General features: G+C 43.8%; 1 protein-coding gene across 2 annotated transcripts in view; it reads left to right on the top strand.

The window, feature by feature from the left end:
- The window catches only part of NAP1L4 (nucleosome assembly protein 1 like 4), a 333781-nt gene that overhangs the window by 186764 nt on the left and 133561 nt on the right, over positions 1–13456 (top strand). For both annotated transcript variants that reach the window (XM_053720431.1, XM_053720432.1), the window contains exon 11: positions 11871–11990. In XM_053720431.1, coding sequence (XP_053576406.1) covers positions 11871–11990 — 120 coding nt within the window. The remainder of the gene's footprint in view (positions 1–11870; positions 11991–13456) is intronic.

Here is a 13456-nt window from a genome sequence, read left to right on the forward strand (position 1 = left end):
AATGTTGGAGAAAACAGAATTTATGTTTACCTGATAAATTTCTTTCTCCAACGGTGTGTCCGGTCCACGGCCCGCCCTGGTTTTTTTAATCAGGTCTGATATTTTATTTTCTTTAACTACAGTCACCACGGTACCATATGGTTTCTCCTATGCAAATATTCCTCCTTAACGTCGGTCGAATGACTGGGGTAGGCGGAGCCTAGGAGGGATCATGTGACCAGCTTTGCTGGGCTCTTTGCCATTTCCTGTTGGGGAAGAGAATATCCCACAAGTAAGGATGACGCCGTGGACCGGACACACCGTTGGAGAAAGAAATTTATCAGGTAAACATAAATTCTGTTTTTCGTGCCTCAGTTGCGCAGTTTATTTACAAGACAGCTTCATGCAGCTTCACGTGTAGAGTCCTGAGAGTGCAGGAGGACATCAGGGAGGCTTATTTTTCTTCTACAAATAACCCTAAAGGAAGGTAGGGCCACAGCAAAGACTGTGGCACTGTGCTGTAGTGTGTTAAACTGGTTGTTTACTTCAATTTGCTCCGGTTTGGGCAATAGGGGGTTAATTGATTTGAAAATTTGTGTGCAATCATTTCAAAGCAATAGGATCATGTGGTTTTTTGGTGATTTGGTAAAAAAATGTGTGCTTTTTATTAAAGACACAGTAACGTTTTTTAAAAAGTGTTTTTTTTCTGTATTGTAGTGCTGTCTAAGTTTGTCAAACATGTCTGAGACTTCAGATAGACCTTGTTCTTTATGTTTAAAAGCCATGGCAGTACCCCCATTGCATTTATGTGTAAAGTGTGCTAAAACATCTAAGCATTTTAAAGACCATCCAGTGACACTTAAAAATGTAGCCCAAGATGATTCTTTAACAGAGGGTAATGAGGATAGTCCTTCTTCCTCTCCCCATGTGTCGACACCAGTTACGCCTGTGCAAGCGATGCCTAGTACCTCTAGCGCATTGGCCCCTATTACTTTACAACAATTAGCAGCAGTAATGGATAATTCCCTTGCAGCATTTTTATCCAAACAGCCAGTTTTTCCTAAAAAGCGCGATAGCTCAGTTTTAAATACAGAGGATGAGCAATCAGAAGCTTTGGATGATTTATCTGTAGTACCCTCACAAAACTCAGAAGTAGCAGTGAGGGATGGTCTGTCTGAGGGAGTAATTTCTGACACAGGAAAAGTTTCTCAGCGGGCAGAGTCAGATTCCTTAGCGTTTAAATTTAAGCTGGAACACCTCCGCGTCCTGCTTAAGGAGGTTTTAGCTACGCTGGATGATTGTGACCCCATGGTGGTCCCAGAAAAATTGTGTAAGATGGACAGGTTTTTAGAGGTCCCCGTATACACTGAGGCATTACCGATCCCAAAGAATGTGGCGGATATTGTGACTAGGGAGTGGGAGAGGCCAGGTGTACCCTTTGTTCCCCCCCCTATTTTTAAGAAAATGTTCCCCATAAACGACCCCAGGCGGGACGCGTGGCAAACGGTCCCTAAGGTAGAGGGGGCTGTTTAGACACTTGCTAAGCGTACAACTATACCAATAGAGGACAGTTGTGCTTTCAAAGATCCTATGGATAAAAAATTGGAAGGATTGCTGAAGAAAATTTTTGTTCAGCAAGGTTTTCTTCTTCAACCAATTGCCTGCATTATTCCGGTAACTACTGCAGCGGCTTTTTGGTTTGAGACCCTGGAGGAGTCGCTCCAGAGGGAGACTTCATACGATGAGGTCATGGATAGAATTCATGCTCTAAAGCTGGCTAATTCTTTTATCACTGATGCTGCTCTCCAATTAGCTAAACTAGCGGCGAAAAACTCAGGTTTTGCCATCATGGCGCGAAGAGCGCTTTGGCTCAAATCGTGGTCGGCGGATGTGTCGTTCAAAACGAAACTGTTAAATATTCCCTTCAAGGGGAAAACCCTATTCGGCCCAGAGCTGAAAGAAATTATTTCAGATATCACTGGGGGCAAGGGCCATGCCCTTCCACAAGATAGGCAGTTTAAGGCCAAAAACAAGGCTAATTTTCGATGCTTTCGCAACTTCAGGAGCGGACCTGCTGCAACCTCTGCTGCTGCAAAGTAAGATAACGCTTCCCAGCCCAAAGCAACCTGGAAACTCTTGCAGGGCTGGAATAAGGGTAAACAGGCCAAAAAGCCTGCTCCTGCTACCAAGACAGCATGAAGGGGTAGCTCCCGATCCGCGATCGGATCTGGTAGGGGGCAGACTTTCTCTCTTTGCTCAGGCTTGGGAAAGAGACGTTCCGGATCCCTGGGCATTAGAAATAGTTACTATGGGGTACCTTCTAGAATTCAAGGATTCTCCCCCAAGGGGAAGGTTCCACATTTCTCGTTTGTCTTCAGACCAAACAAAGAAACAGGCGTTCTTACGCTGTGTAGAAGATCTCCTAAAAATGGGAGTGATACACCCAGTTCCAATTGCAGAAGGAGGACTGGGTTTTTACTCAAACCTGTTCGTAGTTCCCAAAAAGGAAGGAACTTTCAGGCCAATCCTGGATCTAAAAATTCGAAACAAATTCCTCAGAGTTCCGTCTTTCAAGATGGAAACCATTCGGACAATCTTGCCGATGATCCAGGAAGGTCAATATATGACTACCGTGGATCTAAAGGATGCGTATCTACATATTCCTATCCACAAAGATCACCATCAGTTCCTAAGGTTCGCCTTTCTGGACAAACATTACCAGTTCATGGCCCTTCCTTTCGGGTTGGCCACCACTCCCAGAATTTTCACAAAGGTGCTAGGGTCCCTTCTAGCGGTGCTAAGACCGCGGGGCATTGCAGTAGCACCTTACCTAGACGACATATTAATACAGGCGTCGTCTTTCCACAGAGCCAAGGCTCATACGGACATTGTTCTGGCCTTTCTAAGGTCTCACGGGTAGAAGGTGAACATAGAAAAAAGTTCTCTGCCCCCGCTTACAAGGGTTCCCTTCCTGGGAACACTAATAGACTCGGTAGAAATGAAAATCTTTTTGACAGAGGTCAGGAAGTCAAAACTGTTGAATACTTGCCGAGCTCTTCATTACATTCCTCGGCCTTCTGTGGCTCAGTGCATGGAGGTAATTGATTTAATGGTTGCGGCAATGGACGTAGTCCCTTTTGCCCGAATTCATCTCAGACCACTGCAACTGTGCATGCTCAAACAGTGGAATGGGGATTACGCAGATTTGTCTCCTCAAATACAAATGGGCCAGACAACCAGAGACTCTCTTCTCTGGTGGTTGTCTCAAGTTCACCTGTCTCAGGGAATTAGTTTCCGCAGACCGGAGTGGATCATTGTCACGACCGATGCCAGTCTGTTAGGCTGGGGTGCGGTCTGGAACTCCCTGAAGGCTCAGGGTCTATGGTCTCGGGAAGAATCTCTTCTCCCGATAAACATTTTGGAGTTGAGAGCGATATTCAATACGCTCCAGGCGTGGCCTCAACTAGCGGAGGCCAAATTCATCCGATTCCAGTCGGACAACATCACGACTGTAGCGTACATCAATCATCAGGGAGGAACAAAGAGTTCCCTAGCGATGAAGGAAGTATCCAAGATCATCAAATGGGCGGAGGATCACTCCTGCCATCTATCTGCAATTCACATCCCAGGGGTAGACAACTGGGAGGCGGATTTTCTAAGTCGTCAAACTTTTCATCCGGGGGAGTGGGAACTCCACCTGGAGGTTTTTGTTCAGCTGACCCAGCTATGGGGCATTCCAGAATTGGATCTGATGGCGTCCCGTCAGAACACCAAACTTCCCCTTTACGGATCCAGATCCAGGGATCCCAAGGCGGCATTGATAGATGCTTTAACAGCGCCTTGGTCATTCAGTCTAGCTTATGTCTTTCCACCGTTTCCTCTTCTCCCTCGGCTAATAGCCAGAATCATACAGGAGAAGGCTTCAGTAATTCTGATAGCGCCTGCGTAGCCACGCAGGACTTGGTATGCAGACCTAGTGGACATGTCATCGGTCCCACCATGGAAACTGCCATCGAGGCAGGATCTTCTAATTCAAGGTCCTTTCAAGCATCCAAATCTAGTTTCTCTGCAACTGACTGCTTGGAGATAGAACGCTTAATCCTAGCTAAGCGGGGTTTCTCTGATTCAGTTATAGACACTGATACAGGCCAGAAAGCCTGTCACCAGGAAAATTTACCATAAGATATGGCGGAAATATCTTGGTTGGTGTGAATCCAAGGGTTACTCGTGGAGTAAGGTTAGGATTCCAAGGATATTAGCTTTCTCTTGTTAAGTGTGTTCAGTCCACGGGTCATCCATTACTTATGGGATATATTCTCCTTCCCAACAGGAAGTTGCAAGAGGATCACCCAAGCAGAGCTGCTATATAGCTCCTCCCCTCACATGTCATATCCAGTCATTCTCTTGCAACCCTCAACAAAGGAGGTCGTCGCGGGAGGAGTTGGAGTTTTTACTTAATTATTCTTCAATCAAAAGTTTGTTATTTTAAATGGCACCGGAGTGTGCTGTTTTTCTATCTCAGGCAGTATTTGGAAGAAGAAACTGCCTGCGTTTTCTATGATCTTAACTAAGATCCACTGGCTGTTCTCGACATTCTGAGGAGTGGGGTAACTTCAGAACATGGGAATAGCATGCGGGGTCCTCCGCAAATGAGGTATGTGCAGTACAATATTTTCTGGGAATGGAATTGACTAAGAAAACACTGCTGTTACCCGTATGATGTAAGTACAGCCTTAAATGCAGTAGTAGTGACTGGTATCAGGCTGATAAATGTATTCACAGTAGAGTTATTTTCTAGGGACTAGAATTTGACTGAGAAAATACTGTTAATACTGAAATAATGCTTAAGCCTTATCTGCAGTGGAAGCGACTGGTAGCAGGCTTAGTGATAACTTTGGATGACATTAAAAGAAGTTTGTTTTCAAAACGTTTACTGGCATGTTATTCGTTTTGTGAGGTACTTTGGTGATAAATCCTTTTGGGCATGAATTTCTTTCCACATGGCTAACGTATATTTCTGCATAGAAACCGTTATATCAGGTCTCCCACTGTTGTAAATGAGCGGGAGGGGCCTTTTTTAGCGCCTTGTTGCGCAGTTAAAATTCTAGCACAGTCTTCCTGCTTCTTCCTCCTTGATCCAGGACGTCTCTAGAGAGCTCAGGGGTCTTCAAAATTCGTTTTTTGAGGGAGGTAATCAGTCACAGCAGACCTGTGACAGTGTGTTAGACTGTGATAAAAACGCTTAATATTAATTTGATATCCGTTTTTTTGGGTACTGAGGGGTTAATCATCCTGTTGCTAATGGGTGCAATCCTCTGCTAATTAATACATTTAAAGAATTGTTGGCTATAACTGAATTAGTTCTTTGTTATTCAACTGTGTTTTTTAAAAGCGCTGCAGCGTTTTTTATATTGCTTGCGAACTTATTGAAAGTAATTTCCAAGCTTGCTAGCTTCATTGCTAGTCTGTTTAAACATGTCTGATACAGAGGAATCTGCTTGTTCATTATGTTTAAAAGCCGTTGTGGAGCCCAATAGAAATATGTGTACCAATTGTATTGATATTACTTTGAAAAGTCAATCTGTACCAATAAAAAAATTATCACCAGACAACGAGGGGGCAGTTATGCCGTCTAACTCTCCTCACGTGTCAGTACCTTCATCTCCCGCTCGGGAGGTGCGTGAGATTGAGGCGCCAAGTACATCAAGGCCCTTACAAATCACTTTACATGATATGGCTAATGTTATGAAAGAAGTATTATACAATATGCCCGAGTTAAGAGGCAAGCGCGACAGTTCTGGGTTAAGGACAGAGCGTGCCGATGACACGAGAGCCATGTCTGATACTGCGTCACAATTTGCAGAACATGAGGACGGAGAGCTTCATTCTGTGGTTGACGGTTCTGATTCGGGGAGACCGGATTCAGAAATTTCAAATTTTAAATTTAAGCTTGAGAACCTCCGCGTGTTGCTAGGGGAGGTGTTAGCGGCTCTGAATGATTGTGACACGGTGGCAATCCCAGAGAAATTATGTAAGATGGATAGATACTACGCGGTACCGGTGTGTACTGACGTTTTTCCTATACCAAAGAGGCTTACAGAGATTATTAGTAAGGAGTGGGATAGACCCGGTGTGCCTTTTTCCCCTCCTCCGATATTTAGAAAAATGTTCCCTATAGACGCCACCACACGAGACTTATGGCAGACGGTCCCTAAGGTGGAGGGAGCAGTTTCTACTTTAGCCAAGCGTACCACTATCCCGTTGGAGGATAGCTGTGCTTTCTCAGATCCAATGGATAAAAAATTAGAGGGTTATCTTAAGAAAATGTTTGTTCAACAAGGTTTTATATTACAGCCTCTTGCATGCATTGCGCCTGTCACTGCTGCAGCGGCATTCTGGGTTGAGTCTCTGGAAGAGGCGATTCGCACAGCACCATTGGATGAGTCTTTGAACAAGATTAGAACCCTTAAGCTGGCTAATGCGTTTGTTTCGGATGCCGTAGTGCATTTAACCAAACTTACGGCTAAGAATTCCGGATTCGCCATACAGGCGCGCAGAGCGCTTTGGCTTAAATCCTGGTCAGCAGATGTAACTTCTAAGTCTAAACTACTAAACATTCCTTTCAAAGGGCAGACCTTATTCGGGCCCGGCTTGAAGGAAATCATTGCTGACATTACTGGAGGTAAGGGCCACACCCTTCCTCAGGACAGGGCCAAATCGAAGGCCAAACAGTCTAATTTTCGTGCCTTTCGGAATTTCAAGGCAGGAGCAGCATCAACTTCCTCCGCTCCAAAACAGGAAGGAACTACTGCTCGTTACAGACAGGGTTGGAAAGGCAACCAGTCATGGAACAAGGGCAAGCAGGCCAGAAAGCCTACTTCCACCCCTAAGACAGCATGAAGTCAGGGCCCCCTTTCCGGAGACGGATCTAGTGGGGGGCAGACTCTCTCTCTTCGCCCAGGCTTGGGCAAGAGATGTACAGGATCACTGGACGTTGGAGATTATATCTCAGGGATACCTTCTGGATTTCAAAACTTCTCCTCCACAAGGGAGGTTTCATCTGTCAATGTTATCAACAAACCTAGTAAAGAAAGAGGCATTTCTACAATGTGTACAAGACCTCTTAGTAATGGGAGTGATCCACCCAGTTCCACGGACGGAACAGGGGCAAGGGTTTTATTCAAATCTGTTTGTGGTTCCCAAGAAAGAGGGAACCTTCAGACCAATCTTAGATTTAAAAATCTTAAACAAATTCCTAAGGGTTCCATCGTTCAAGATGGAAACCATTCGGACCATCCTACCCATGATTCAAGAGGGTCAATATATGACCACAGTGGATTTAAAGGATGCCTACCTTCACATACCGATTCACAAAGATCATTATCGGTACCGAAGGTTTGCCTTTCTAGACAGGCATTACCAGTTTGTAGCGCTTCCCTTCGGATTAGCTACGGCCCCGAGAATTTTTACAAAGGTTCTGCGCTCTCTTCTGGCGGTACTAAGACCACGAGGCATAGCGGTGGCTCCATACCTAGACGACATTCTGATACAAGCGTCAAGTTTTCAAACTGCAAAGTCTCATACAGAGATAGTTCTAGCATTTCTGAGGTCGCATGGGTGGAAAGTGAACGTGGAAAAGAGTTCTCTGTTACCACTCACAAGGGTCCCTTTTCTAGGGACTCTTATAGATTCTGTAGAGATGAAGATTTACCTGACGGAGTCCAGGTTATCAAAGATTCTCAATGCTTGCCGTGTTCTTCACTCCATTCCAAGCCCATCAGTAGCTCAGTGCATGGAAGTAATCGGCTTAATGGTCGCGGCAATGGACATAGTGCCATTTGCGCGCCTACATCTCAGACCGCTGCAACTATGCATGCTAAGTCAATGCAACGGGGATTACTCAGATCTGTCCCCTTTGCTAAATCTGGACCAGGAGACCAGAGATTCTCTTCTCTGGTGGTTATCACGGGTTCATCTGTCCAAAGGAATGACTTTTCGCAGACCAGATTGGACGATTGTAACAACAGATGCCAGCCTCCTAGGCTGGGGAGCAGTCTGGAACTCCCTGAAGGCTCAGGGATCGTGGACTCAGGAGGAGAAACTCCTCCCAATAAACATTCTAGAATTAAGAGCAATATTCAATGCTCTTCTAGCTTGGCCTCAGTTAGCAACACTGAGGTTCATCAGATTTCAGTCGGACAACATCACGACTGTGGCTTACATCAATCATCAAGGGGGAACCAGGAGTTCCCTAGCGATGTTGGAAGTCTCGAAGATTATTCGCTGGGCAGAGTCTCACTCTTGCCACCTGTCAGCGATCTACATCCCAGGCGTGGAGAACTGGGAGGCGGATTTTCTAAGTCGCCAGACTTTTCATCCGGGGGAGTGGGAACTTCATCCGGAGGTATTTGCTCAACTGATTCTTCGTTGGGGCAAACCGGATCTGGATCTCATGGCATCTCGCCAGAACGCCAAGCTTCCTTGTTACGGATCCAGGTCCAGGGACCCGGGAGCGGTGCTGGTAGATGCGCTAGCAGCCCCTTGGGTTTTCAACATAGCTTATGTGTTTCCACCTTTTCCGTTGCTACCTTGACTGATTGCCAGGATTAAACAAGAGAGAGCATCGGTGATTCTGATAGCGCCTGCATGGCCACGCAGGACTTGGTATGCAGACCTAGTGGACATGTCGTCCTGTCCACCATGGTCTCTACCCCTGAGGCAGGACCTTCTAATTCAGGGTCCTTTCAACCATCCAAACCTAATTTCTCTGAAGCTGACTGCTTGGAAATTGAACGCTTGATTCTATCAAAGCGGGGGTTTTCGGATTCGGTTATTGATGCATTAATACAGGCTCGGAAACCTGTTACCAGAAAAATTTACCACAAGATATGGCGTAAATTTTTATATTGGTGTGAATCCAAGAGTTACTCATGGAGTAAGGTTAGGATTCCTAGGATATTGTCTTTTCTACAAGAGGGTTTAGAAAAGGGCTTATCCGCTAGTTCACTAAAGGGACAGATTTCTGCTCTGTCTATTCTTTTACACAAGCGTCTGGCAGAGAATCCAGACGTCCAGGCTTTTTGTCAGGCTTTGGCTAGGATTAAGCCTGTGTTTAAAGCTGTTGCTCCTCCGTGGAGCTTAAACTTGGTTCTTAAAGTTCTTCAGGGTGTTCCGTTTGAACCCCTTCATTCCATTGATATTAAGCTTTTATCTTGGAAAGTTTTGTTTTTGATGGCTATTTCCTCGGCTCGAAGAGTCTCTGAGTTATCTGCCTTACATTGTGATTCTCATCTGATTTTTCATTCAGACAAGGTAGTCCTGCGTACTAAACCTGGGTTTTTACCTAAGGTTGTTTCTAACAAGAATATCAATCAAGAGATTGTTGTTCCATCCTTATGTCCTAATCCTTCTTCAAAGAAGGAACGTCTTTTGCATAATCTAGACGTGGTCCGTGCCCTGAAGTTCTACTTACAGGCAACTAAAGATTTTCGACAAACTTCTTCTCTGTTTGTCGTTTACTCTGGACAGAGGAGAGGTCAAAAGGCTTCGGCTACCTCTCTCTCTCTTTTTGGCTTCGTAGCATAATACGCATAGCCTATGAGACTGCTGGACAGCAGCCTCCTGAAAGAATTACAGCTCATTCCACTAGAGCTGTGGCTTCCACCTGGGCCTTTAAGAATGAGGCCTCTGTTGAACAGATTTGCAAGGCTGCAACTTGGTCTTCACTTCATACTTTTTCCAAATTTTACAAATTTTACACTTTTGCTTCTTCGGAGGCTGTTTTTGGGAGAAAGGTTCTGCAGGCAGTGGTTCCTTCTGTTTAATGTTCCTGCCTTGTCCCTCCCATCATCCGTGTACTTTAGCTTTGGTATTGGTATCCCATAAGTAATGGATGACCCCTGGACTGAACACACTTAACAAGAGAAAACATAATTTATGCTTACCTGATAAATTTATTTCTCTTGTAGTGTGTTCAGTCCACGGCCCGCCCTGTCTATTTGAGGCAGGTTCTAAATTTTAAATTATAACTCCAGTCACCACTGCACCCTATAGTTTCTCCTTTCTCGTCTTGTTTCGGTCGAATGACTGGATATGACATGTGAGGGGAGGAGCTATATAGCAGCTCTGCTTGGGTGATCCTCTTGCAACTTCCTGTTGGGAAGGAGAATATATCCCATAAGTAATGGATGACCCGTGGACTGAACACACTACAAGAGAAATAAATTTATCAGGTAAGCATAAATTATGTTTTTCTCCAAGAAGGATTGGAGAAAGGCCTGTCAGCTAGTTCCTTAAAGGGACAGATATCTGCTCTGTCTATCCTGTTACATAAGCGCCTGGCAGCTGTACCAGACGTTCAGGTGTTTGCACAGGCCCTAGTTAGAATCAAGCCTGTTTACAAGCCTGTGGCTCCTCCATGGAGTCTAAATTTAGTTCTTTCAGTTCTTCAAGGGGTTCCGTTTGAACCTTTGCATTCCATAGATATTAAGTTATTATCTTGGAAAGTTTTGTTTAGTAGCCATTTCTTCTGCTCGAAGAGTTTCTGAATTGTCTGCTTTGCAGTGTGATTCACCCTATCTGGTGTTCCATGCAGATAAGGTTGTTTTGCGTACCAAACCTGGTTTTCTTCCAAAAGTGGTTTCTAATAAGAATATTAACCAGGAAATCATTGTTCCTTCTCTGTGTCCTAATCCAGTTTCTAGGAAGGAACGACTTTTACACAATGTTGACGTGGTTCGTGCTTTGAAATTCTATTTAAAAGCAACTAAAGATTTCAGACAAACAACATCCTTGTTTGTTGTCTATTCTGGTAAGAGGAGAGGCCAGAAAGCGACTGCTACCTCTCTTTCCTTTTGGCTGAAAAGCATCATCCGATTGGCTTATGAGACTGCTGGACAGCAGCCTCCTGAACGAATTACAGCTCATTCCACCAGAGCTGTGGCTTCCACATGGGCTTTCAAGAATGAGGCTTCTGTTGAACAGATTTGTAAGGCAGCGACTTGGTCTTCACTGCATACATTCGCCAAATTTTACAAATTCGATACTTTTGCTTCTTCGGAGGCTATTTTTGGGAGAAAGGTTTTCCAAGCAGTGGTGCCTTCCGTTTAGGTTACCTGACTTGTTCCCTCCCTTCATCCGTGTCCTAAAGCTGTGGTATTGGTATCCCACAAGTAAGGATGAATCCGTGGACTGGATACACCAAGTAAGAGAAAACAGAATTTATGCTTACCTGATAAATTACTTTCTCTTAACGGTGTATCCAGTCCACGGCCCGCCCTGACAATTAAGTCAGGTTCAAATTTAATTTAACATAACTACAGTCACCACTGCACCCTATGGTTCTCCTTTTTCTCCTAAGCGTCGGTCGAATGACTGGGGGGGCGGGGCCTGAGGGGAGCTATATGGACAGCTTTGCTGTGTGCTCTCTTTGCCACTTCCTGTAGGGATTGAGAATATCCCACAAGTAAGGATGAATCCGTGGACTGGATACACCGTAAGAGAAAGTAATTTATCAGGTAAGCATAAATTCTGTTTTTTATTTAACATTTTTTCATGCAGAAAAATATTTTAACACATGTAACTGACACACTTTCATATGAATTATAGAGCATTTTGAGTACAATGTCTGTTTAAAAAATGCCGCTGGGGGCAGGACGGTGCTATTAAAAGGCAAGCCCAATAGAAAGACCAGCGACGTAGTCTGTTCCAATTTCTTTATAGTGCAAATTTCTGGCTCTGGATAGAAGTTTATCTTATTGAATAATTGGATCTAAAGAGCTATGACTCTTGATATGTAATCTTACATCTACCTTAGTGTCTGCTATTCTCTCTCTCCCATATTGAGGCATGTTTCTACATAAATTTAAAGTCTGTAACAATTTTCTTTACAGGATGAAGATGTGGAGAATTCCTTAGCTGCTGACTTTGAACTTGGGCACTTTTTCCGAGAGAGAATAGTTCCACGAGCAGTTTTGTATTTCACTGGGGAAGCCATAGAGGATGATGAAAGTGTATGTGTATATTGTGTATATTTTATGTTGCAGATACTATGGGCTCCATGTACTAAGCAGTCAACGAGCGGTCTGTGATTTTTTTTGTGTCAAAATTTGTGCATGGATAGGAAATCGTATGTACAAAGTAGTCAGCTATGGCAAAACCCGCAGTTTTAAACTTGCGAGCGTACTTGCCTGCCAATCTTCGATACCACTGTTTTTTAGGTTTTTTTTTCAGAGAAAAAAGCATAATTTGACCACAAACTCGCAATAATCCTAATGTACTAATAAATCAATTTATCTGCTCGCTATATTTTTTGCTAGCACCTCATGGATTTTGCCTCAGAACCTTTTAGGTGGCGGGCACTTTACAAAACAATAGGAAAGTTAACAAAGATGCCATTCTATAGCTATATAAAAGGGTGTTAACTCAGTGCACTTACATTACTGAGTGTTTAAGCCATGGAGACACTTTTGTATTTGTTTCTCGTCGAGACACTTTTGTATTTGTTTCTCATCCATTTGATGCAAATCAGGGCTAGAAGACCGAATATAGAAGAAAATTTGGAAAATCGAGATTGCGTGTCCCTCGTGTATACCTTCCACGAGTTGGTTCACATGGCCTTTCTGACCGAGAGATCGTACAAAGATTCCAGCTTGATAGTGAATCAATATTACATTTGTATCGTGAAATTGAAGATGATTTTGAAGCCGATGACGGCGCTTTCATGGGCTATTCCTGGACTATTAAAGCTATTAGCAGCATTGCCTTTTTTGGCAATGGGGTCCTTTTGTGCGGTTTCAAACGTCATTATTGGAATGAGTCTCTCTGTATTTTCACGTCACTTATGTAAAGCCATTGAGGTAATGATGATGATTTTTTTTTTCTCTGTTTGCCATTCTTTAGGGGTAGATGGCAAGCAATCTATAAAATCAAATTTCTTTCATGTAATTGGCAAGAGTCCATGAGCTAGTGACGTATGGGATATACAATCCTACCAGGAGGGGCAAAGTTTCCCAAACCTCAAAATGCCTATAAATACACACCTCACCACACCCACAATTCAGTTTTTAAAAACTTTGCCTCCTATGGAGGTGGTGAAGTAAATTTGTGCTAAGATATCTACGTTTATATGCGCTTTTCAGCATTTTTGAAGCCTGTTTCCTCTCAGAGTACAGTGAATGTCAGAGGGATGTGAAGGGAGTATCACCTATTGAATGCAATGGTTTCCTCACAGGGATCTATTTCATAGGTTCTCTGTTATCGGTCGTAGAGATTCATCTCCTACCTCCCTTTTCAGATCGACGATATACTCTCATATTCCATTACCTCTACTGATAACTGTTTCAGTACTGGTTTGGCTATCTGCTATATGTGGATGGGTGTCTTCAGGTAAGTATGTTTTCATTACTTAAGACACTCTCAAGATATGGTTTGACACTTTATGTATTTATATAAAGTTATAAATATATGTATTGTACTT

The sequence above is a fragment of the Bombina bombina genome, chromosome 7, assembly GCF_027579735.1.
Source record: "Bombina bombina isolate aBomBom1 chromosome 7, aBomBom1.pri, whole genome shotgun sequence".
NCBI lineage: Eukaryota > Metazoa > Chordata > Amphibia > Anura > Bombinatoridae > Bombina > Bombina bombina.